General features: G+C 46.0%; 1 protein-coding gene across 3 annotated transcripts in view; it reads left to right on the forward strand.

Annotated features, from left to right (window-relative positions):
- FAT2 (FAT atypical cadherin 2) overlaps positions 1-26,646 on the forward strand; it is a 193,115-nt gene that overhangs the window by 82,370 nt on the left and 84,099 nt on the right. For all 3 annotated transcript variants that reach the window (XR_013229193.1, XM_077326518.1, XM_077326519.1), the window contains exons 4-7: positions 12,425-12,486; positions 20,202-20,513; positions 21,192-21,402; positions 23,444-23,583. Coding sequence is in view for 2 of the 3 variants with exons in the window: in XM_077326518.1 (XP_077182633.1) it covers positions 12,425-12,486; positions 20,202-20,513; positions 21,192-21,402; positions 23,444-23,583 (725 nt within the window). In the remaining variant the exon portion in view is untranslated. The remainder of the gene's footprint in view (positions 1-12,424; positions 12,487-20,201; positions 20,514-21,191; positions 21,403-23,443; positions 23,584-26,646) is intronic.

Below are 26,646 nucleotides of genomic sequence, written 5' to 3' on the forward strand. Positions count from 1 at the left end.
TCTTGCAAGATCATTGCAAGTCAATTTAAGTGTCCACAAACTATTATGATATTCTGAAAAGGACACACACATCTTAGCAATTCATAAGAGTAATGGATATGACACCTGATGTTGAATACGTAGCTACAGAATTTAGGTATGTGCAAAACCCCAAAAAAACCACCTCAGTATTTTTGGGGTTTGGGTATATTGAACCCCTGAAATATTGATATTTTCCAGTGTTCCTGAATCCCAATACCAACATAGTATTCATATTTGTTATATATTTGGGAATGCCATATTTGTTTTGCTCCATTATCACCCATGGGGGCCATTATAGTGAATGGTCCCTATAGGCTATAATGGAAAAACAATCTGGGGCTATCTGGGGCTCTGGGAGGACTGTCTTTTGATGTAAAAGCACCCATGTTGCTTTGGCCTTTCCTCAAAAAACTCCCCAAGTTTGAAAAAGATTGGACCAGGGGGTCCAATTCTATGGGCCTCCAAAAGCCCCCCCCCCCATCCTCCATTATTTCCAATGGAGAGAGTAATGGCATCTAAACCTTAAAGGGAGTGAGGCCCATTTAATATTTAAATACCTTTTGCAAGCCTCTGTGGCATGAGTGAACTCCAAAAGCATTTAAAGGGACTGAGACCAGTTCCTCCGCAGAGAGAACCCACAAATCAGCTGTCTTAATGTTCTAGAGTGGGTTCAGGGATATGCACAAAATGTCCTGTCTTCAGAGAGATCTGAATGCCATACTCTCTGCATGTTTTTAGATTCTCGCTTTGCCACATAGCAAACAGATTTTCTCAATGAGGAATTCCTGAATTCGAATCTGCTCCCCCATGTGTTTTGTCATTGACATGCAGTATCCCTGCCTACCACCCACCCTTTCCTCCCATGTCTGTAAACTGCCCTCCTTTAAAAAAAAAAAAAAAAAGGTTAACTGTGGGCCATTCCACACTGATTCTTTGTAGCAGGAGTGTGGCAAATTGAAATCGCTACTAATTTGCAGTTATGCACAACGTCATTGACCATCTGCCACACTCCTGAAACCGATCCGCAAAAAGCACTTCGTTGTAGCGCTTTCAGAGAAATCCCAAAAAGTGGATTCACCCTCTGGAAAGCGCTACACTCTTGCAACCAATCTGCAACACTAGCGGGAAAGTTCTGTGCGTTACCATTGTTGCGGTTTCTGCAAAGTCCCTCCCCCTGGCTCTCTCCTCTGATCTTCCGGCGAAGCGATCGCCATTTTTTTTTTCTCGGAGCGAGCGGAGATCAACGCACCAGCAAGCCTTCGTTTACCCAGCAAGGCTTCCCCAGCTGCAGTCCCTCCCCAGAGCTGTTTTAAGTCACCAAGCACCAAGCACCACAAAGCCCCGTTTGCTGGTTTATTTTCCCTTTATTTCTCCCTTTACTTTCGGCTGAAAATCGCGCCCGTGCAGGGGGGGGTATTTTTTTTTCACTCGGGGGGAGTGTGGCAACAATGAAACGGCAGCTCAAACACCACCTGCTAGCTAGATGTGTCTCTCCGTTGCAACGAATTACACAATCAACGCAGATTCGTTGCAACATGTTTTTTTTTAAACCTGCCTTAAAGGGAAAGGGGCTTTTCGGGAGCATGATAACGGTCGCCCATTGGCTGGTCGTTTGATTGATGGCCAGGGGCAGGACAAAGCTCAGCAATATCACTTCCTGGCTAGCGATTTTTGCCGAAACCTGTGGGAAACGATAGAAACGCAAATGGATTCCACTACAAAGGCAGGTATGCATAATGACGAATTCCACTATTTAAAATGGCGTTTTTTCATTACACAACCAATTTGCAACATAGATCCTGGTGCGGAATGGCCCTGTGACTTAACACAATTGATCTGTCACACAATGACAACTTCCCTTCACTGGCAAGCATGGCAGCCTTTAGAGCACAGTTTAAAACTTTGATGATTTTAAGTTAGTGTCACCTGGAGACTGCAAATAAATGCCCCCCCCCCCGTCCAAAGCCCTTTTGTCCCCAGAGTCTAATGCGTTTTTACATAGATTTTCCCTTTTACAATCTCCATTGAAATGCCCTAACAATATTGAAAGCAAAAAATATACTTTTATCTATGTAGTGGGCTCCATGGCAGATTCATGCACGTACATCTCTTGGAGTGGGGGTGGGGATTCCGAATGGCACCAACCACACTTTCACCAAAGAATCTCACATATGCATTTGAGAGATGATAGAGCCTCAAAAGGGATCACAGTGCCTCTGTGTTACTGTCATCAGATAACCATTGACAGGGTAAACCTGCTCTGCAATCCTGGATAATTGTGCTATTTCTGTGCTATTCCTGTTGGCATGCAATAAGCATGTAATTTGGAAAAGGCCCACCTTGCAGGGCTGGTGGTTGTAAAACAGCCAAGGTCCTGGTTGTGTGCTCAGCAGAGACACCCAGTGGCTGCAGGAGGAAAACTACATCAAATGCCAATGGGCATACACACACTGACCCAGAGTCATTTATTTCAGTTGGAAAGACCCATTTCCTATCAGTTGCAGTAGCATCTGATTGTTGCTGAGACACAGACTGAGATGCTGGAGTAGCCATCTTCTTTGTGTGCTTGCTTTGGAGTAAGCAGACTCTAGCATTTAGCAACAGTTTGTCTTGCTTGTAAACTGGCTAATCAGAGAGAATGATATATTCATGTGTATATCTGTGCCAGTAAGACTTTTTACTGTTTTTACGCAATTTCTTTGCCTGTTGTATTTTGGAGCTCTTTCTCTCTCGATGGGCAGCTAAAGTAGAATCTTTCAGTAAATTTGGAGATATGCACTCTTTGGAGACTTCTGTGAGTGCATCTGGATCCACTATGGCTATGTAAAGGTTTATTTGGGATCATTCCAGAATCCCATCAACTCCCCAAATGAAATTGTGAAAGCAAGAATCACTTTCGGATTGTAGATCAGTTGTGAAATTAACAAAGCCTTGACCCCCTCCTCCTTTCTTAGCAAAGCAGTGTTTGTGTTCCCATCCTGACACAGGAAATTAATCCTGTTTCCATTTTTCTCTCAAATGGTCATCAAGCAATGTTCACGGTAATGACTGCTACTGTGGACACACTCCATGAAAATTCAACACCCAGCACACATATAAGCAACAATCACAAGGTGGCCCAGGATTGTATTACAAGGCATACATTAATTACTTATGTCCAAAGCATAGTACATATGCTAAATTATGAGCACTATTTCCCCCAGTTATATATCTGCTGCTGGAAGCAGGCAAATTCGATCTCCGTGCTTAGAGTGCATAAGATTGCCCCCTACGAGTTAGGATGATGGTAGTGGTGTGGCAGGTGTGAAAAGGGCAAAGTAGCAGCACACTGCTATGCATGCACAACAATTTTTTTAAAGGGGGTGTGATGGGAGGATGAATAAGGTATCCTTCCTGAGTCAAATGCAGTCAAAAAAGGTACCCTTCCTGAATCAAATGCAGAACTAACATACAATGAGTTCAATCAGGCTTACACAGAGTAGAAAGCTGAAAAATAACCGTACACTGGAATAACTAATGCTAAATCAAAAATTTAAAAAGGAATTAAATGACCCCCCCCCCCAAATGAGATTAGTCTGCAATGCAGAAATGGTCTGAGAGCCCTTTATATTTACTACAGCTGTGGCAGTCCTGAGAAATCCTGAATAATTATAATAATGATTGTGTTTGTGTGTGTGTGTGTGTGTGTGAGTGTGTGTGTGAGAGAGAGAGAGACAGAGAGAGAAAGAGATTTTCTTACAAACTGCTTAGCCTGAATCACCTCAGAAAAGGGTGCCTGTTTCAGACTAAAGTGTTTTAAAACAATGTGTGTCATATTATTTATAAATTATATCCTTATCCATAGTTCCTCTATATATTTGTGAAATATGCTGGCTGCACCCTGATTGGCGTGCCCCTACCCACCCTCCCTGGACACTAGCCATGTTCCGCTCAGAAACGCCAGAGACAGAGAGATACACACAGAGTCCTGCCAGACCGAACACGAGCCCTCATTCCCTCCTATCACTCCTGCTGTGAGGGAGGCAGTGAGAGACACAGAGAGAGCTACCCCAAGCTGCTGACAGAGACACAGAGAGAGCCGCCCCTGCTGCAACGGAGAGAGAGAGAGACAGAGGGCCATTCCGCACAATGACCAATGTTGCTAAATGTTTGCAGTATGCAGAAATGCTATATTTAATACTGGAATTTTGTCACAACACATACCAATATTCTAGTGGAATATTGAAGTCCTAGTAGTGGTCTATTCATTCCCCACAGGTTTCCGATCTTGCTGGAATCGCAACAGAGGAGGCAATATTTTTCCATGCTTCTTCCCGCCCCTGGCTGTCAATCAAACAGAACAGGTTAATTATTTATTATAGTGCACAATTAAAAACAGAATAAAAACTTCTTTAAAACTATACCAAACTAACAGTACATAGAACCAAGGACCAAACGCGTTTCGACCCTTCCGGGTCTTCCTCAGTGGTCAAGAATATAATAATACACTCTATATATACCTATACAGAACTCTCTATAATGTGCAGCTGAATGGTTGAGTGGGATCTGTAATGTATAAATTTTATCCTTATTGGAGACCAATTCCTTTGTTATGTCCCTAAAGTCACCACTCTTCGCTACCATTAAGTTCTGTACTCAGAGTGCAATCTCATGTGTGTCAGAAAAAGCTACCTGGCCTGAATGGAAGTTAAATAGCACAATTAGAAAACTTAGGAACTTTGCCACTGTGACCAACACATATGACAGTCAGCCTGACGTTTGTAGTCTTCAGTCAGTAGAGTCTTGGATGACCTAGAATCCATTACAAAGCATTGAATAGCACACAACTTGGGTACATCTAGGAATGGTTTTAACTGGATAGTCCCATCAGACAAGTAAGAGCTAGTCCTTTTCCCATGTAGTTAAAAAGATATCTGCCCCTTTTCTTCTGGATTATATTTCATTAAAACCTTCAAGCATCCCTGCTTACACAGAATACCAACAAAGATGCCATTATCTGTGCCATATAGTTCAAATAAGGCACAGCAACAGCACTGAACATACAACCTGGAAACTGTTTTATTTAAAAACTGTGGCTAATGTTAAAGCAAGTAACTTATGAACTTTGTTTACACCTCATAGAGAATAGTTGTTCAAATGCAGGGGCATAAGACAAACAACCCCAGAACCAGAGCATCCTCATTTGCAAAGTCAAGTAAAAGACCATTTGTTTATTTCAGTAAATTATCTCTTGTGCTGCTGCCAATAATAAAAGGCCGTAAGCTACATTCTTATCCTGTATTGCTCATTATGACATTGAATTCCTTTTCTAAGATACGATTGTCTCCATCTGTATCTGCACCAGAGGCTCAGCACCTGTCTGCAGGCTGGAGTCTGAACTTAGGCAGATTGCCCTGTCTCTTCCTGCTTCCACATGGGAGAGCATTTGGCCCAGTGTACCTCGTCCACCCTGGATATGTGCTCCTGCACAGGACCCAGGGCAGCAAAGTTCCCACAGACAACTAAGGTTTAGGCTGATGCTGCTCAGCACTAAGGGCATTTCCTCTCAGCCCAGCTGACCCCACAGGAATAGTTCTTCATAATAAAGATGACTCGGGAGTCTTGCTGTTTAATCCCATGTGAACAGCCTGCCCTACTCCTGCTATCACTTGATGTTGTTAGGTGCAAAGTCGTGTCCAACCCATCGCAACCCCATGGACAATGATCCTCCAGGCCTTCCTGTCCTCTACCATTCCCCCGAGTCCATTTAAGTTTGCACCTACTGTTTCAGTGACTCCATCCAGCCACCTCATTCTCTGTCGTCCCCTTCTTCTTTTGCCCTCGATCGCTCCCAGCATTAGGCTCTTCTCCAGGGAGTCCTTCCTTCTCATGAGGTGGCCAAAATATTTGAGTTTCATCTTCAGGATCTGGCCTTCGAAAGAGCAGTCAGGGCTGATCTCCTCTAGGACTGACCGGTTTGTCCGCCTTGCAGTCCAAGGGACTCGCAAGAGTCTTCTCCAGCACCAGAGTTCAAAAGCCTCAATTCTTTGACGCTCGGCCTTCCTTATGGTCCAACTTTCGCAGCCATACATTGCAACTGGAAATACCATAGTCTTGACTAAACGCACTTTTGTTGGCAGGGTGATGTCTATGCTTTTTAGGATGCTGTCTAGATTTGCCATAGCTTTCTTCCCCAGGAGCAAGCGTGTTTTAATTTCTTTGCTGCAGTCCCCATCTGTCGTGATCTTGGAGCCCCGGAAAATAAAATCTGTCACTATCTCCATTTCTTCCCCATCTATTTGCCAGGAACTGAGAGGGCCAGATGCCATGATCTTCGTTTTCTTGATGTTGAGTTTCAACTTTGATGTTGAGTTTCAACCTTTACCTGCTATCACTAGTTATGGCCTAAATCAGGTTTGTTTTTTTCAACCTTTTAAACATGGTGGAGCCCCTGAATTATTTTTCAGGCTTTGAGGAACTCTGGAACCAGGCCATAAGAAATGCCAGCTCTTCTTAAATATATCCTTAAAGGCTTTGGACACCCGCTCCCCTGTCTTGTCTTTTAGGGTAATGCCCCATGCAAATTTTGATAGTATGTCAACCACTGTTAAAATGTACTTGTAGCCATCCTTATATTTGGAAAACTGTTGCATGTCCACTAAATCAGCTTGCCACTGTGCATCCAGGCCAGAAACTATGGTCTTGTTTCTCTTAAAGCGGACCCTGGCCTGCTTATGCAGAGCGTAAGCATCTTGCTCTGAAAGCCAGGTAGTAACATTATTTTGAGTAAGAGTTTTGCAATGCTTTTTGGCTTCCTAGAAAAGCGGGCTCATGCCATCAAAACTCCCTACATCTCTAGGTGTATAATATATATGCCTTAAGACTCCTTCTTTGCCATGCATCTCCATCACCACTCCCTCTTAGCACCAGAATGACCACACAAGGTTAAAAAATAAACACTTTTATTGTAACAAAACTGTATCTTCCTCTTCAGTTTCCCCTTTTTTGTCTTTTTCTTCTTTTTCTTCTCACATGGGGTCACACTGGTACAAAAATACGATGTGCAAGAAAGGTTCACATTAACAGGGTTACCCATGTGCAGATTGCCAAAAGCCTGGATAAAGTGCTCATCAAGCTGTCCAAACAGAATAATAAGAAACAACTGTTAAGAGTGTAATGGAACTCTTCAATGGACTCCCTGGTTTCATTACCTTTACACCGCTCCAGTGGAGCGGTATAAATAAAAGCCTAAGGGCTAAACGGGAGGAGAGTGGGCGGGCGCTGTCCATGATAAAAACCCAGAGGAGCTCCTCCGAGTGGCACTCCAGTGCCAAGAGGCCAATGGGGAGGCGCACAAAGTGCACTTCCCCATTGGCTACTTGGCCCGTCCTAGGAACACCACACCGCCTACTCACCAGTCTTCCCAGGCCATCCTCACCGCTGGGCCCTCCAGACAGTGAGTCCTGTTTGCGTGGAAAAGAGCAGGGCCGCTGCGCCGAAGACGCGGTGGCCCTGCTCATTTCCCACTGCCCAACAACGAAATTCGCCCACAGATGGGGATGGCCGTCAGGGAGGAGGGTCGCCCCATGCTGGTGTGCCAGGGAAAGCAGCAGGGATTCCGCGTCTTCGACATGGTGCCCCTGCTGCTTTCCCTTCGCCCAGCGACAGCCCTTGCCTGCTCAGGGAAATGGCCACTACCCCCACCATGCCTCCCCAGACGCCTCTCCGAACCCTGCCGCCCGCGTGCTACTCACCCCACCCCCACCCGTCCCTTGGACAGCCGCCCGTCCCCACCCTTCTTCCCTCCCCTATTTACGCTTTGCTGCTTCGCCAGCAGCTCCCTTTGCTCACGGCTGCCACTGCGACCAGGCAGTGAGGGCCACCCAGCCGCTGCTGCGACGACCAAAGATCCACGCATGCGCCCAATTCCACGCATGTGTCGTTGCGCCCAATGTTGCAATGCCGTCCCCACGCCGCCCCCGAACCCTGGCCGTGCCGCTGCCCGCTAGCAGAGGATGTGGCCAGTGCAGCGCCAGAGCACCGCCAGTGCGGCGCTCAGGCCTCGGGGCCCAGCTGCCCGGCCGCCTGGTATCGCGACTCTGCCGGCCAATGCACATGCACGCATTTCAGACCCGGCCCCGTTGCACCTGCTGTCATGCCTGCACACACAATTCTGACCAGCCCTGCTTGTGCCCGCTGTCGCACTGCTGCCCGCCCCACCCCCGAGGCCTGCCCGTGGCGCTGACGGCCACCGGAGAAAGCACCTGCCATAGCGAGCTGCCCAGAGCAAGGTTAGTGCGGCCTCCAAGAATGGGGCCGAGGCCCCGAAAGGGACCACCCGGGTCCACCGCTCTGGTCTGCCCATTTTTAAAAATGGGCTTTACTTCTAGTACATCCATAAACAAAACAACATTTTTTTTAACCTGTTTACCTGGGCATTGAATGCTTTGTATCCCATTTCCATGGATTCATTAAAAGCCTCGTCATTTTCTGTGTCCTTTTGAGTTTCCTCATCTTCACATTTTTCAACAGGATTGCAGTACATGCACCGCAGAGTAGCGATTCCCAACCTGTGGGCTGCGGACCACCAGTTGTCCTTCAACTAATTGGAGGTGGGCCCCGAAGGACGCCTTCTCCCCTCCCCCCAGCCCTTTACTTCATCCCCCCCCCCGGCCCTTTAAAACACACTTCGGGTGTCATTGTCTCCCATCACTCCCAGATGGGACTATCTCAAGCTCAGGGTTTCCATTGATTTGTCATTGTCATGAGTTAAAATTTCCATGAAAATAAAATGTTCCTTATGTTCATTGTTGTGGCGTGTCTGTATCTTATTTTGAAGGGATGTTTAAACATTACCATAGCGATCAGAGAGTGTTAGGGCAGTGGTTGAGAGTAGAGGAGTAAACTACCCCCCCCACACACACACACACACACACCGGGTCTCAGTAAAAGGCATTGAGTGGTCCCCGGTGATAAAAAGGTTGGGGACCACTGCCGCAGAGGATTGGATATCCCCAAGCCTACCTCATCTGCAAGATGGCCTGCAACAGGATGGGTTTCCCAAGATGGCAGCATTGTACTTTCTGTGCTTGCAAGGCCATTTACCTCTGCAGTTGTAGGGCATTTGGCCACATCAGCCTCCTCACTGGGGGGCCAGTAAACAAAATGAGTCGGAACATCCCCATCAAAGCTACCTATAGTTGCTGTAGGGAGCTTAAATACCAGGCACCTCATAGCAGCATTAGGCCTCAGCATGGGTGGTGGGGTAGCAAGTATTAGGGACCTGCTAGGAATCTCCCATGTTTTCAGCAAGAGCCGTGGAAGTGGCTTCTTTCCTAATATCACTTCTTTGTGGGGGGCTGTCCCAGTCTCTTTGCCCAGAGGTGACAGGGCATGTTGCTGGAAGGAACACATGGCTGTACCTGGTCATTCCCATTGGTTGTGATGCAGTAGGAAGGGTTGGTCTCTGCTGCACGTCACTTCCAACAATGTCACGAGGGCTGAGTTTCCAGTGGGAGCATGGTCTATGGAAATTGTTTCCAGGGCAAAGGGGGAAGAAGGTGGGGTATGACACCATCACTTCCAGGGAGGAGGGTGTATGTGGCATAATGGCAGCACTTCTGGGGCAGGGGCCAGAGGGCATGATGAGGCCACTTCTGGTGTCATCAGGGTGTGTGTGGTGTAATGGCAGCACATCCGGGTCAGAGGAGTAGGGCATGATGACAGCACTTCCAGTGACATCAAGGGGTGTGGTGACATGGTGGCACTTCTGGGGGCATGGGACATGGGGTGGGGCATGATGACCCCACTTCCAGTGACATCAGGGGGCGTTGTTATGCAAATAGGTTAATTAGAATGCAAGGTGGAGGGCGTGGTTATTAGCTCATTATAATATGTGTACCCTTTTACTACTCATGCCCAATGATAACTGGGGAGGGGGGGAGAAAGGAGGTAGTTTGAATAGGCATCCACGCTCTGCCCCTTTTCTCAGTCATGGTAACCATGTGAGAATGTCTTGCCCAGGTCAATGAAATTGTCCAGTTCCCTGCTTTCATAGCAATGATGGGAATAACTTGTGTTTGAGTCCATGAATGGTTCTATATGGAGGTGCAAAACGTATGTTGCCTCTTGTTTGCAAACACACGGTTGTAAGCCACACATTTGCAAGGTTCCTTACAGGAGAACCCTCCCACATTTTCCTGCCACTTCGTCATAGCTTTCTGCCTCCTGATGAGGCGGCAACGGAAAACAAGTTGAACTCCCCCCCCCCCCCCGCTCCTCAGCTTGTCAGTCACAGCAAGCCACTAATTAAAGCATAGTGGTTGTCTCGGGAACTCAACCTCTGTCCTTCCCATTCCCCCCAATATTTTTAAGTGCACTTTCATGTTGCTATGCAGTAACGTGACAACGTTAAAGCATTTTTAATTTTAAAATGAACACTTCCACATTGCTATGGAAAAACGGCAAAATGATAAAGAATGCCTGCCCCCTTTTGGGATTCATGTTGCTTTGGTCTCTAAGGTCTGGTAGATTTGTAAGAGGCTGGACATGTTGACTGCACTCCAAAGAGTGATTGTGTGTAAACAGTAAGGCTTAAAAACAACGTGCACAGATGCCTAGCTGATTAGGAGAAGGCTACTTCATCACACACACACACCACCCAGAAAACACAAGTGGGACTGTGTTTTGCCTCCCAATCCCCAAAAGACCATGGACACTTAAGGGAACATTTTATTTTAACGTAGGCAAAGTAGCTTTGCGGTCCTGCAGCAATGCAGACCATGGCTTTTAAAAAATAATTCTTAAGCAGGAAATAGAGAGGAGAGGGTAAGTACGAGGGCAGGCAAAATGCTGCAGGGACTGTCACACATTTCTCCCTTCACACAGGCTTGATGTGAAGTGTGATACTAGGTGGCAAATCCAGTTTTGGCAATTTCCCTCATCTTGAGGCAAATCCGGCCAAAACTCAAGCCAGCTCCTGGACAGCCGCAGGTTGCTGACGCTGTCGTGTGAAAGCAGCACTAAAACCTGCCAGAAACAGAGACTGTCCAGGGGAAGATTTCTCTTGCAGAACTGGTCCATTAATAGAGGATATAGGGGAAAGGTTGGGAAGCTCTCATGAAGACTCAGTGCTCTAGGGAAACCTGGTTGGGAATCCTTGGCCTAAACAATCCAAAAATTAGGTTTGTTTATACCACTACCTGGAAACAATATGAAGCAGGCAAAATTGATCCGCTAAAAGTCCAGTTATAGGCAACCCAAACATTCTTTTTGGTGTTCCAAAGTAACCAGCTGATTCCATAGTGTCTCATGAGGGTGGGTAAGCTAACAGCATGCAGCAGGTAGTCCCAATAAGGCTTTCAAATTACCCTTCCCACTGGCTGGGCAATCAACATGCCTCATTAAAATCTTGAAGAAGCTGAGCGGACAGCATCTTTAGTTTTAACAGCAATGAAGATATTTCTTTAATCTCAACATACTAGTTTGCTCCTGTGAGCTTTCTCTAAAATTATATTAGAAAGTTTCCCCTCATTACCTGATTTGTAAAAAATGAACTAAAAATATATTTTCCCGAAGTGCTTTCAGCACCTGTGTATACATAGCAGAACAGCCTATATTTCAGCCTTCACAATGCTATATATAGTCTAGGAAGCCAGCCATAGTATCAACACCCATTCTAGATATTAGCATTCTTTTCAACATGAGGATCTCTCAAGGATAGGTAGATGCAGGTACTGAGGTTAGTGAGATTAAAAAGTACTAGGATTCCACAAATTTGAACCAGATGGAAAGACAAAACATCAGAAGTGATGGAGTAGCTGGTTTCAATTCAAGCTACTCATTCAGTTCAAGCTACTCCCACTTTTTACTACCCAAAGGAGTCTCAAAGCAGCTTATAATTGCCTACCTCTCCTCTCCCCACAACAGACACCCTGTGAAGTAGGTGAGGCTGAGAGAGTTCTGAAAGAACTATGACTGGTCGATGATCACCCAGCTGGCTGTATGTGGAAGAATGGGGACTCAGACCCGATTCTTCACATTAGAGGCTTTTACTCTTAACCACTAAACCAAGCCAGCTCTACACTACAATGTAACCTTATCATACCCTACTCCAGTACTAAAACCCCGAAATTTCCTGAAGGTAGAAGGCCTCCTATATTTGATCAATTACAATAAAATACAGTGAGATGAATGCTGAAAACTTTTTTTAAAGGAAGAAACACATCTCAGTTAAGAAGTATGGAGAATTTCCATGGTTAGGGGGCAGGAAATGTTTTAACTCTAAGCTTTGTTTGCCTTTTGCACTGATTTGTTTTGGGGTAGCATCACCTTTGAGATTGTCTCGGCTTGGTGTACCAGGTAAGCACTGCATGACATTGTTGAGGCTACAATGGGGAACTGACAGTATTTTCTCTCTTGGCAGGTGTGATTTATAGCACTTTTCAGGAGCTAGATCGGGAATACAAGGCTGAACACATCTTGGAGGTGAGTGATGATGAAGTTGCAATTAGTTTTATTTACTTGCAGTGCTTTTTCTCAAGTTGTCAAAGAAAATTTCCTTGCATGTTGGAGCACACAGAAGAGGAAGAGGAGGAAGACAACTTACACCCTTGGTTCCAAATTGTTCAGGAAGTTAATTGCCTGTTCTTCCTTTTTGGGAGTTCACCTACAATTCCAGCTTCGGGGGGGGGGGGGGGCGACGGAATTAAGATTCTCATGGCTCCCTGATGGAAAACAGGAACAATGAATCCTGAAGCTAAGCTCTTCCCTCGTACTTTTCACCATTACATGACAGCTAAATGACACATCCAAATTGGAAGGTTACTTCTGAATAGCACTGTCTGTATCATGTTTTGAAGCAGCACATGGCTGCCCATTGACTAGCAGGTGGCGACTGGCCCAGCAACAACACGACTCCATGTTTGGCAAATAAATTGGCTGCAGCCGTTTATTAACAAACAACCCCAATGGAGAGTTGGCCTTATGCTGGTAAGGGAGCCTGACCCCGTCAGCCATCCGGCTGCATTGATTGGACCGCGGCGCTCAAGCTCCATGCCTCACTCCCAGCCAGGAGGATGGGATGCCTTTCACCACAGAACTCAGGGAAGCGGCAGCAAGGGACCCAAAGGGCGTCCGCCTCCATTGGTGCCCGCTCGACCGCTTGACCCCCCGGCCCCTGGCCTCCCAGCCGGGTAGGCCATGCCCGGGTAACTGTCGGTCTCCTTACTGAGACCCCCACCTCAGGGAGTCCCACACGCAGGTGGGCCTCCCTGCCAACAGGCTCCCTACCAAGCATAACCACCACTGAACAGGTGATGCTAAAACTTTTCCTGCCAATCCTCGGAAAAAAATTTTTTCAAGCCATCCCTCACATATGCCAACCATAGCTCACAGCCATATGCAGACAAATGAACCCCATCGGCCCTCTAAAGGGACGGAGAATGGAAGGTAATCTCAGGGTGGGGGATCACGCTGCCTCCCAAAGCCATCACTGTCTTCCTAGCTGCTTTGTTGGCCTTCTGCTTGGCCCAGTTCACCCAGTCATGACGGACCGCGGTCCGCCACGTCAGTCTGTCCAGCATCTCAGATCATAGCAGCAGGGACTTTGGAAGGTGCTGTCATAGCACTGACAACTCTGCATCAATGTGTGTGCTGAGTTGCCGGCCCGTCATCATGGGCAAGTCATTCTCGCCAAGATGAATGACCAAGATATCTAGAGCCCCAACGCGATGAACCTCGGAGGCTACGACTGGCAGCAAGGAATTCCACTTGAGCCCTCGTCTTGTCCACCAGGCAATCCGACAGGTGTCCTCCAGCCCGAGATCTGGTCCCTAACGGGTCGACGCTGTGTAATGGCCAGCCTAAAAGGGTATGCTGTGCCCTACTATGGCAACGGATGCTGCCAGTGAAACACCTGAAAGAACCTGAAAGATATACTCCTCATACACCCGGGAGCGCCACCTCCCTAACCGTTTTATGTCCCAGGTGCTCTTGTCCGCCAGGTATGCTTGTGTGGCAGCCCCAATGTGGAATGAGTGGGACCCGTACATGGAGGCCTGGTAGTCCCTGGCCTCAAGGCATGCCCGGAGGATGGCAACGAATTGGAACCGCGAGAGGCAAGTCCCGTTCTGGTGGAGGAAAAGGGGGCCAGGGAGAGGTGGCTGGGCTTTGAGATACTGGAACATTCTGCTTAATGGACAATCAGGGGACCCCCGGATCGGTGGGAGGAAAACGTGCCACCCCCTGCCCCTTTGGTCGGCCTTTGACCGGCGAAGAAAACACTCCACGCCGGAGTTGTCCGTGCGGACATCTGTGACCTGCAGTCCTGAGAACGTAGCAGGGGCCTGGGAGTGGGCTGCCAGTTCGCCTACCTGCAATGCCCCATGAAACGCCGTGCAGAATGCTGCTCTGAACATGGTCATTTCGCATCTGAAGTGGCATGCACCCCGGGAGGCATTCCAATAGGCGCACCAAAACGGCCCGGGTAATGGGGTGGCGTGAGTCAGGCTTAGAAGGGTCCTGTCTCCACCAACCTTTTACTGCCTGCTGTGCCAGAAACTACCGGCCAGGGTCCAATGACCCGGCAGCCTTGCTGCAAAATGATAATGCTGAAAGTGTGGCCCTCAATGTGCGGTGTAACAGACTCTGTTCCCGCAGGTGGGTGAGGTATCGAAGGGCCATCTCCTCGTCCATCAGCCAGGCTGACATTCTCCCCGCCCTCCCAGCGAAGTCCAGGAAGCCGATCGCCGCCTGGCAGTAAGCCCGCCGTGTCAACGCGGCCAGGGAAGACAGGATGCCATCGAGTATCAGTCAACTCCAAGATGCCAAATCTCCGCCGGGCAAGTCTCTGGGTCCCTGTCCGCCCCCGGAATGAGCTGACAAAACCTCTCAAACTGAAATCGGGAGAGAGCGTCGGTGAGCTCGTTAGAGACCCCTGGGATGTGGCAGGCCCTAAAGGTACAATTGTGCAACAAACAAGCCAGGACAAAATGCTGGACTAGACACATCACCCTGGCCGAACCAGATAACTGACGGTTGATGACAAAGACCACCGCCTGATTGTTGCACAGGAACTCGACCTTCTTGTCTGTGAAATCAGTTCCGATAGGAGCACAGCTACCAGAATGGGTAGAATTCGAGGAAGGTCATGTCCCGCAGGACCTCGGGGGACAGTCAGGTGGCCAGCATTCAGTGCACCAGTGACCGTTGAACTACATTCCAAAGCCGCTGGCTCCAGAGGTGTCAGAATGAACCTGCAGGATGTCCTTGGGGACAAATGGCACCTGCCATGTCCCCACCCCGTTGAATCCTTACAAAAACCCAGAGGTCCTCCTTGATGGAGCTGGTTATCTGGATGTGGTGGAAGGGGTGGGTCAGACCCGTAGTGGCACTGGACTGACAGAAGCAAAAGGCTCTGCTTTCTGTGCTTGCAGGCAAAGTTGAGGTGCCCCAGCAGGACCTGTACTTCTGGCAAAGTGGATTTCTGCTTTCTTAACATGTTGGTAAAGATAAACGACAACTCTTTCGGTTCTCCACTAGCAATTCCTGATAAGACCCGGACTGGACTTTTGACTACTCTCTGGTACGCACTTTGAACTTGCTTGAGTTTGTAACCGTGCTTGCCCTTGCACTAACCCTGCGTGTGCCAGGCTAGGGCAGCACAGCAGTAGTCATCAGTGTGGATGGGAAGGAGCCAAAACGCTGATTGCATATCACATTTTGTGAGTAACAAGCCACGGCCGCAGCTGCGAACCATGGAAACTGCCGTGTCAAACAAGGTGTATTTCACGGCACAAAGCTCCTGAGGAATATGATCGTTCATAGACCTGCCTCGTGGGTAGGATAGATGTTGTATAATTCAATACTCTCCCAGTGTTTTCTTTGCCACTACACCCAGGGGAGAAATCCTCAGGTTTGGTAGCGGTGGTTCATCGAACGGGCCAGCTATCCGCCCAGACGCCCGTTCTTTAGCGAGTTTTGCCGCCATGACGTCTGGAATCATGGACAGAGCCCATCGGAGTCAATGGGATTAAAATGGGGTAAATCTCAATAATTAAGTCATAGAATCATAGAGTTGGAAGGGGCCATACAGGCCATCTAGTCCAATCCCCTGCTCTACCCAGGATCAGCCCTAAGCATCCTAAAGCATCCATGAAAAGTGTGTATCCAACCTTTGCTTGAAGACTGCCAGTGAGGGGGAGTTCACCACCTCCTTAGGCAGCCTATTCCACTGCTGAACTACTCTGACTGTGAAAAATTTCTTCCTGATATCTAGCCTATATCATTGTACTTGTAGTTTAAACCCATTACCGTGTGTCCTCTCCGCGGCAGCCAACAGAAACAGCATCCTGCCCTCCTCTAAGTGACAACCTTTCAAATACTTAAAGAGGGCTATCATGTCCCCTCTCAACCTCCTTTTCTCCAGGCTGAACATTCCCAAGTACCTCAACCTATCTTCATAGGGCTTGGTCCTTTGGCCCCAGATCATCTTCGTACTCTCCTCTGTACCCTTTCAATTTTATCTATGTCCTTCTTGAAGTGAGGCCTCCAGAACTGCACACAGTACTCCAGGTGTGGTCTGACCAGCGCCGTATACAATGGGACTATGACATCTTGTGATTTTGATATGATGCCCCTGTTGATACCGCCCGAAATGGCATTCGCCTTTTTTACTGCTGCATCACACTGCCTGCTCATGTTTAGTTTACAATCCACAAGTACCCCAAGGTCTCGTTCACACCCACAAGTACCCCAAGTACCTCAAAGTCATAAGAATAGTCACATAAAAGTAATGATATTTTGGCAAGACTAAGGCTATTTCCGCTCAGGGAATCTGCCCCCAGACAGCCTTTGAATTTTGGAGGTTTTTAGAGCCCCCTCCACATGATGTTGTCTGCATCCAGAGGATGTCTAGTAGCTGTGTTGAGTTTTGGCCATTTTAAACTCATGATGAGGGATATTGCCCAAACTGGATTTACCACCCTCAATCTTGCATCCTATCAGTGAGCAACCAGTGAGCGACCAGAGGCAAGACCATCTGGAGGGGGAAAGGTGTGATACTCTCTGCCACATTGTCCTGCCCTCACATCTGCTCTCCCCTCTCAATTTCCTGCTCCAAGTATTTTTTTTAATGGCATGGTCTGCATTGCAGTATAACTGCAAAGGTAAAATACATTGTCAAAGGTAAAATAAAATCTTCTTTAAAGTGACCGTGGCCTTTTGGAGATCAGGCAGGCAAAACACAGCCCCGTTTCTGTTTTCTGGAGGTGGGAAATGAGCTGGGAAGAGGAAGGGCAAGTGATCCAGCAGCCTTCTCCCGATCATACAGGGGTCTGAGCACTTTGTTTTTAAGCCAACCATTTACACAAAATGGCTCCACGGACCATGTTCAGCATCTCAGAAATTAATCCAAACAGAAATAAAGTCCCAAAGAATACAAATCCCAAAAAGGGGGCAGTGACAGTGGCAGTGTTGATTTTTATTAAAAATGTACCTGTGTTGTGGCATTACCGCAGAAATGCCTTAAAAATAATTTCAGGGCTTGGGGTGGGGATTGAAGAAAGTTTCAGTCCCTGAGAGAACTGCTGTACTGTGATCACTGGCTTGCTGTGATTGACAAACCAAGAAATAGAGGAAGAGGTTCATTTTGCTTTCCCTTGCAGCCTCATCAGGAGGCAAAAAGCCACCATGGGGCAGAGGGAAAACACGGAAGGGGTCTCCCATGAGGAAGGCTGCAAATGAAAGGTTCACCATCCCAGTTTTGCAAGCAGGAAGCCACTCACATTTTACCCCTCCATGCGGAAATGGTCTAATAATCAGATTGAATGGTATTCAGTGGGCCTCCTACATATGGATTATACAAAGTCTGCTACCTAGCAGATGCTTTGAGACATCATGACAGCTAGTAACTATGTACTATTAGTAAATAACATAGCATGCACTAGTAAATAACATAGCATTTCACCAACACTTGAAATTAAAACAAAAATAAATATTAGGTAGAGGTCTGAAGACAAAGTCTTCTGGTTCAGGGCTTGGAGTCCACAGGTCTGGGAATGGAACTTGGGATGGGACCCTGGTGAGTTTTGGCACACCTGGGGGTGGAGCCTATCAGATTTCTGTAAATTCAGAGGATACAGCCTAACACAAACCTTCGATACCAGTGGGGAAATGTACCACGGAGAGAGCAAACCACCTTTGCCTTGCTGCCCTGAGAGTCCTCCAGGAGAGACTCAAATTCTGGCTTTGCAGGGCACAACAAGGCAAGGATCCATGAGGATGAACCTTCCTCTGAATCATCAGCATCCTCTTGTGGAACACAGCCATGTCTGCCTTGATTCGCAAGAGGGTGGCATAAACTCATCCCACAAGAATATAGATCTTAGCCACCAATGCGAGCAGGAGCTTCTCAATTTCAAATTTGCTCCCAAAATGGACATTCAAATGAAGCAGACAAAGAGCAATGGCCAACAGGTGTGCTATTTAGACAATTTTGTGGAATTGCCCCAACCATTCCTTATTGCTTTTCTGCCAAATGACCTAGAAAAGCAAAGAAACAATAAAAGGAAAAGGAAACCCCACAGCCAGGTTGTTTGTCTGGCATTTTAACAATCCTATCCTATATTTGTTAGAACTTATATAGGAACTAGCAAGAAAGCCCATTGCAAGCAGGAATGCAGTGGGCGCTAGGACCCAATGGACACTGGGAGGTGCAGCTCTCTCTCTCTCTCTCTCTCTCTCTCTCTCTCTCTCTCTCTCTCTCTCTGTGCGCCTTGCAGCAGAAGACATAGCAGGTAATTAGGGCTGGTTTGTAGGAAGGAAGGAGGGCTGGTGTCTTTGGGACAGCTCTCTTTGTCTCTCTCTCTCTCCCTCCATTGCAGCAGGTGTGGCTCTCTCTTTGTCTCTGTCAGCAGCTTGGAGCAGCTCTCTCTGTGTCTCTCTGAGGGCTCGTGTTCAGTCTGGCAGGGCTCTGTGTGTGTGTCTCTGTCTCTGGCGTTTATGAGAGTAATGTGGCTAGCTTCCAGGGAGGGTGGACGGGAGCTGTAGGGGCAGGGCCAATCAGGGTGCAGCCAGTGTTGCTGGCTGCACCATGATTGGCCCTATTCCAACTTGGACAGCCGGAGACGCTCTACCACCCAGGCTGTTTCACAAATATAGAGAGGATAAGGATAAAAGAAAGTGGAAAACACTTCTATATGTAATTTGATAAAGTCCACCATTTCCTAGCTTGGCTTCTGCAAATGAGGGACCTTTTAAGTAAACTACAAAACTAAGATCATGGCATCCAGTCCTCTCAATTCCTGGCAAATAGAGGGGGAAGAAATGGAGGTAGTGACAGATTTTATTTTCCTAGGCTCCAGGATCACTGCAGATGGGGATTGCAGCAAAGAAATTAAAAGAAGCTTGCTCCTGGGGAGGAAAGCTATGGCAAATCTAGACAGCATCCTAAAAGGCAGAGACATCACCCTGCCAACAAAAGTGCGTTTAAGTCAAGGCTATGGTATTCCCAGTTGCAATGTATGGCTGTGGAAGTTGGACCATAAGGAAGGCCGAGTGTCAAAGAATTGAGGTTTTTGAACTCTGGTGCTGGAGAAGACTCTTGCGAGTCCCTTGGACTGCAAGACGAACAAACCTGTCTGTCTTAGAGGAGATCAGCCCTGACTGCTCCTTAGAAGGCCAGATCCTGAAGATGAAACTCAAATACTTAGGCCACCTCATGAGAAGGAAGGACTCCCTGGTGAAGAGCCTAATACTGGGAGCGATTGAGGGCAAAAGAAGAAGGGGACGACAGAGGTGACTGGATGGAGTCACTGAAACAGTCAGTGTGAGCTTAAATGGACTCCGGGGAATGGTAGAGGACAGGAAGGCCTGGAGGATCATTGTCCATGGGGTCGTGATGGGTCGGATGCGACTTCGCACCTAACAACAACAACAACAACAACAACAACAAAGCTTGCTGTAAGACATACTAGCAGTAGTACCAAACCTTTTAAGTACAAAGCACACAGGACTCTTGAGGCAGTCGATCACCACTATCTAATCCTGCTGCTGAAATGTCTCCATTTCACCAACAGTAAAATTCTCATCTTGTGGTGTAAAGAAACAATTGCTGCCACACCCCTTCAGCATGTCTCATGGATTTCATTAATGATTTATTTATTTATTTTAATTAAATCAATTAATGTTTAATTTCCTTGTAGGTCTCTGTTTCTGACAATGGGGAACCACCTCTGAAATCCACCAGCAGAGTGGTCGTCCAAGTCATAGATGTCAATGATAATGCTCCCAGCTTCTCTCACAAATTATTCATGGTTAATCTCCCCGAGAAAGTGGCATCTGAAATGCCCTTACCAGTCTACAGGATGATTGCCTCAGATCGGGATGAAGGGCTGAACTGTCAAATCACTTATAGCCTTGAAGAAAATAGTGAAGGTTTCTTCAGCATCCATCCTGAGACAGGCACGGTGTTCACCAAAAAGGCTTTTTCTGCCCAGGAGTACAGCATACTGATGGTGAGTCAAGTAATGGAAATCGAGAAGACTTTCAGTGGGTGATTTCTCTCCCCCCCCCCCGTGTTGAAATTGTTCTGATCTCTATTGTTGTTTATGATGAACAACATATTTTCCTTTTGTTGTCTGCAACAAGCATAGCAATTTTTGTTGTGTTTTAAAAACCAGCAAAACTTCCCTGACTAAAAATGGGACAAAATAAATAAATATGTGCACCAGAGACAAGGACGGTTCTTGGGACTTTCTTGAGGGTGTGGTATTAAAGGAGAATCCTGTGAGCTAGATTCTTGTTCCATTACAAGAAAGAAGTGGGAGTCAATTTGATATAGAACTCATAAAAACAGTTCTTAAAAAGAGTAATGAAGAAGTTAGCTCAAGGTTCTTTGGTCAAGTCCACTGCAGATTGCATAGGCTCTGGAGGCTAGCAAGGAGGGGTGATCCAAGAACTGTCCTTCTCATTAAAAGGCCATCACTTTTATAGCATCCAGAGACCTCTTATAGTACCCAATGTTTGTTAACTTTATAGCTTCAAACAAATGGTTGCCATTCCAATATATGTTAGTCTTAGGGTTTTGAGATATAGTGAAAGCTTTACAAAGAACCTGACAGAGAAATTCCATGATATTTCAAACCACCACTCTTTGTTAGCTGTTCCTTTTCTCTTTTGGGATTTGTCGGCAGGTCAAGGCAACAGATGGTGGCAGCCCCCCACTTTCCTCCAGTGTGAAGCTTCACATTGATTGGATTCCCAAGCCCAATCCTTCTTCAGATTCACTAGCTTTTGATGAACCTAATTTCAACTTTGCTGTCATGGAAACAGATCCAGTTAATCACATGGTTGGAGTGATCAGTGTTGAGGCTGGGCTTAGCCAACTCTGGTTTAACATCACAGGTGAGTGGTGTGGGACAATAAGGTGGCTGCATGGTTGACATGGTTGTGGCCCAGTTCTCCAGAAATGTGGTACATACATGACCTGAGTTAACAAAAACTGTTTATTTTAGATGGTCAGGGTCAGACTCTCAGTTTAGGCATTGAGCAGTATTCATGCTGACACAACCAGCCGTTCCACAAAAATCCTTGTGCACTGCTGGCATGATCCAGCACAATTTGCAAAATGGCATTTCTGGCACTTACCCAAACTTAATGAAAACTCTTCTATTGCAAACAAGCAAAAACACATCTTTGTGGCTCACAGGAAATATGTGGCAATCATAACTATTCCCCACAGCAATTTTTAAAAATTCAAGTGGGGGGGGGGGGATAAAGTATTTTTGGGAACTCCTTACAGGTTATGTTGGGAGAGCTGTACTGTCAGAGCTTGGCAGTTCTTTTAGTAAAAACCTACTGTCTTATTCCTTTTCTCCCCAGTTGATTCACCTCACTAATTTGGGAAGTGCTATAATAAATAAACTCTTGCAGCTGTGTATTAATATGAGACAAATGTATCTGGTGGCCAATATATTCTTGCTTGGGAGAAGGATGCAGCTGGGTACTGTTTCCAGGGAAACTGGGCATGTATCTGTGAATGTTCTTTCATGAACACACTTCCAGTTTACCTAGGTAGGGCACGTTTGATCTTTCTTGAACAGGCACAAGTTAGGGCAATATTTCAGGAAGGGATTCAGAGTAGCAGACAGCTAGAGAGACAATCCTTGAGTTTTTAATCATTACTGGACATATACAAACAATAAATGGAAAGCAGAAAAGTGTAGCCAAATTGAAATCCTTATCCATGGTTTATATATTTGTGAAACAGCCTGGGGGGTGGGATGTGTCCGGCTGTCCAAGTTGGAATAGGGCCAATCAGGGTGCAGCCAGCAACGCATTCCACAGTAGCCCTTGTCACCATCCCACAATGCCTAAAATGTAATATGAGCATGCTCACCCTGGTTTATTTGGTATAGAGCATAGTGCATAACAGCTGAATATTACAATGAAAGGCCTGCAGAAATTGTGACCCATCAAAGCAGCCCACCAGCTGTATATTGTGACTGCCATACATAATGATGGACTGAATTTTGCATGTTGGGTGACAAGAGCCCCATTGTAGTGAACACTCATACATCCTCTGTAGAAAAGAACCAATGACTGTTCACTTGATAAACCTGCCTGCATATATGTGCACAGGTGTTGACTGCAACAGAATTACTCAGCATACCTACAAAGAAAAATGAAGTGTACTCTGCACATAAATTGAATGTGGGTTCACTGTAATTTGTGAACAAGGCTTAATTGTACAAACTCAAATTGGTATAATGGGTTGTAGATGGTCTTATATTTGCTATGTGGCTTTATTCTCTCTTTGTGAATGGACTAAACATTATTGGATAATCAAGCTATTTCTGGTTTCTATTTTGAGGTTCAATGTGTGTCTAATTCTCCTCTCACTATAATGATCTGGGAGAAGAGCTCCCAGAGGATTAGAAATATGTTTGTCAGTTGCTCACGGGTCATGCCAAGGGTCACAGAAAATGAAATGAGAAGAAGACTGGAGTTCAGGACTCACCCAGGAATCAGGGCAAGTCTCAACAGACTAATGTCTTAGCATCACATTTTGAACTGAAACCAGAAAAATTACCTATAATCCTCCTCTTTGATAACTGTGCCTTTTTTCCCCCTGCCTCACCAATTTCATGTCCCTGTCTTCAGATTGACTGACACAGTAACAATAAAAAATATACTAAACACTTAAACTGATGCAAAATGTAAAGGTTATAACACAAAGAGCAACAGTGATAATAGACTTTCGCCACCCACCTATGAAGATATCCTGCTAGTGTCCCGTGTATCTTTTCATTTTTTCTCTGGGAGTGGGTTTGTTGCAAATGTTACCAGATGCAAGGAATGTTTTTCTCCTAGGAAATGCTGGTAATCAAACACATGCCTTTCTAAATCGTAGCCTCCTACTTATGAAATTTTTCCTCCTCCAAAGGTGGTGATGATGATATGGATTTTTATATTGAGGCAAATACTGGCAGTATTGTTATTGCAAGAGTCTTGAATGCAAATAAAAGGTCAAACTACAACCTCACAATAGAAGTCACCAATGGGACAAGCATTATCAGGACACAAGTAAGTATTCCAGCAGCCTTGCTCTAAATCATTCTGTAATCTTTGGGAAGCTTCAGTGAGAGTTGAATTTGGCTGTGGATGCTCTGTCTATCTACCTATTATTTATTTATTCATTCATTCATTCATTCATTCATTCATTTATTTATTTATTTATTTATTTATTTATTTATTTATTTATTTATTTATTTATTTATTTATTTATTTATTTTCCTATTTATATCCTGCCACTCCCACGCAATGGCTCATGGTGGGCAACATCTATCCCCACAGTAAAAGCCCATTAAAACAATCTTTAAAAACTTATTAAAATCACCTTAGACAGCAATAAACCATTCCCCGCTCCACAGACTCCTTAAAAATGCCTCAGGGCAAAAACACATGGTAGCCTGATGAAAAAAGCTGGCTCCAGGAAGGACCCAGATCTCCCTTGTTCTGGCCTCAACCAACTTGCCTTGCAGGCAGAACTGAGCTAGTTCTGTCAGGGCCCTCAGCTTTCCCAGGAGTTCATTCCACCAGGTTGGAGCCAGGACCAAAAAGGCCCTGGCCCCAATTGAAGCCAGGTGAACCTCCCGTGGGCCAGGGACCTCCAAGAGATTCACACACACAGAGCAAAGTGTCCTGTGGGGGGCATAAAAAGGCAGGCAGTCCTGCAGATATGTAGAGTTCATGCCACCGATGACCTTAAAGGTTAATGCCAAATCCTTGAACCTGATTCAGACTGCAACTGGCAACCAATGCAGCTGCCTCAGGACAGGCCGGATATGGGCTCTCCTAGCTGATCCTGTGAGGACCCTAGCAGCTCCACTCTCCACCAGCTGCAATTTCTGGGTCAGAGACAAGGGTAGGCCCATACAGAGCAAGTTACAGAAGTCCAATATGGAAGTGACTATTGCATGGATCAATGTGACCAAGCAATCCAATAACAGGTAGGGTGTTAGTAACCTCAGTGCTGATGGGAAAACGCCATGCAAGCTACCCCCTTGATCTGGACCTTGATTGACAAGGAGGCATCCAGGATCATACCCAAATTTCTGGCAAAGGATGAGATGTTAAGCCACACCCCAGCCAGCATAGGTAAACGTGCTGAGGGGAGGAGTCTCATAATCATAGATGGTAAAAGTGCTCAAAACTCATGCTCATAACATTTTAAGATTACGTGCTATTGGGGTTCCACATCTGCCCAATTCATCTTCTCTAAATTAGATACAACAAAGCTACATCATAATTAATAACATTTGGAGGAGAGGCTGGCCATAATAGCCACAATTTTCATCCGCCGTCCCAATGAGTTGTTTGGGGTGGGTCAGCAAAGAACAAGTGAGTAAAGAACCCGCTAACCCTGTGCAGTTTTTCCTCTCTAAATACCTTCTACTGCAGGGACCGGTCAGCGCTTGACAATTTTACTGAGGCCCGGGGGGGGGTACTCCTTTGCCGAGGGACGTCGCCGCTGCCTGAGCCCCTGCTCCACTTGCTTTCCCTGACTTCCCACCGCCCACAGGGGGCGCTACCAGCAGTAGGGGGTTGAGGAGCACTGTTCTACAGCACTTCTCATAACCAGGATTTCTAAATCTGTCCGTATTTAGTTCCATTCCACACATAATGCAGATCCTTGCTTTGTGTACTTGGCAGGATCTATAAAGTCCTGATGGCTTATAAGGACTGCAAAAGGTAAGGGACAGAAATGGTTCCTTATTCCATCTGTTGCCCATGTTCAAATAAGATCCTATGACACTTTAAACAATAAATCCCTTTGAAATGACTTCATCTGTTAAAGAAACATAGTCATCAAATGACTATGGTATTCTTGTCTGGAAGTCATGACAGTTTTGGGTGCTGGGGAGGAGCTAAGGTTAGAAGAACTGTGGCTCAATGGCAGAGCATCTGCTTTCAATGCAGGTGGTCCCAGATTCAATTCCCAGCATCTCCAGTAAGGAGGATATCCAGTAAGATATTAGATGATGTGAAAAATCTGAAACCCCAGAGTGCTGCTGCCAGCCAAAGCAGACAATACTGGCCTTGATAGATTTGACTCAATATAGCAGAGGGAGCTTAGTGTGTGTGTGTATGAAACCGGCACACACGTTTGACCCTGATTACTGGGCATCTTCATCTTTACTGCTGATGATGGTTACATTGTTTACTTTATCTAGAAACAGAGGGGATATTCTGAATCTCTTAAAATCATGTTCTGTCAGTGAGATTCGTAATCTGATACCTTGGCTGATGTGTAATCGCTGGCCTCTAGAGACTTCTTTCTCTGCTTACTTTGGCACGGGCAGTCAATCCTGGAGATATTGGTAAACTTGCTATTGCAAAACCAGGGCAAGTTTGGTTTCACTGAAGAAAGAAAATGGTTGCATCAGGATCAGTCTTTCCAAGATGTGGTTATGTGATGAAAAGCAACCAGATCAAATAGAAGGAAACTGTCAGGTTCTGTTTGCAACTTTTAACAGCAAGCTTAGGGAAGGGTTTATCTTTCCTTTCACAAGGGCAAGCTCTTGCAAATGTATTTCCACATTGTTCCATCAGATGATTTATTAAGAGCACAAGTTGATGGGTCTAATCTGAGAGACTGGATCTTTAATAGTGATGCCATGTTGGATAGGCAAACAATAATAAAATCTATTTTTTCTCCTTTGTTTATACTATTCAAAAAAGTCCATCTCAGATCTATTTAGTAACCATTTCTGTACCAAAACTTCAAATGGCTTTTGCCCATTTACGCTTCCAAGCTATGCCATCAGCCCTACTCTCAGGCCATTTTTCTGGTGTACCTTTTGCCCTTCACCTATGTATTTGTGGAGAACCTGCTGTTGAAGACTCCTGTCATTATGTTTTGGATTGTCCACTATACGTGGAGCCGAGAACCAACTATATTGGGAGATTTTTGTATGGTCAGAACTTCCCTGCGAATTTAGACAAAATGGCATTTTTATTATTGGATACCAGTTATATGATTGGATAATCAGTTATAATGTCTCATTATTTGCACTAGCAGCAAGGCCAAATTTATGCCATCAGAGAGCTAGAGACCTGAATTCTTATCGTCTTTCATTATCTATG

This window comes from Paroedura picta, chromosome 3 (assembly GCF_049243985.1).
Source record: "Paroedura picta isolate Pp20150507F chromosome 3, Ppicta_v3.0, whole genome shotgun sequence".
Taxonomy (NCBI): domain Eukaryota; kingdom Metazoa; phylum Chordata; class Lepidosauria; order Squamata; family Gekkonidae; genus Paroedura; species Paroedura picta.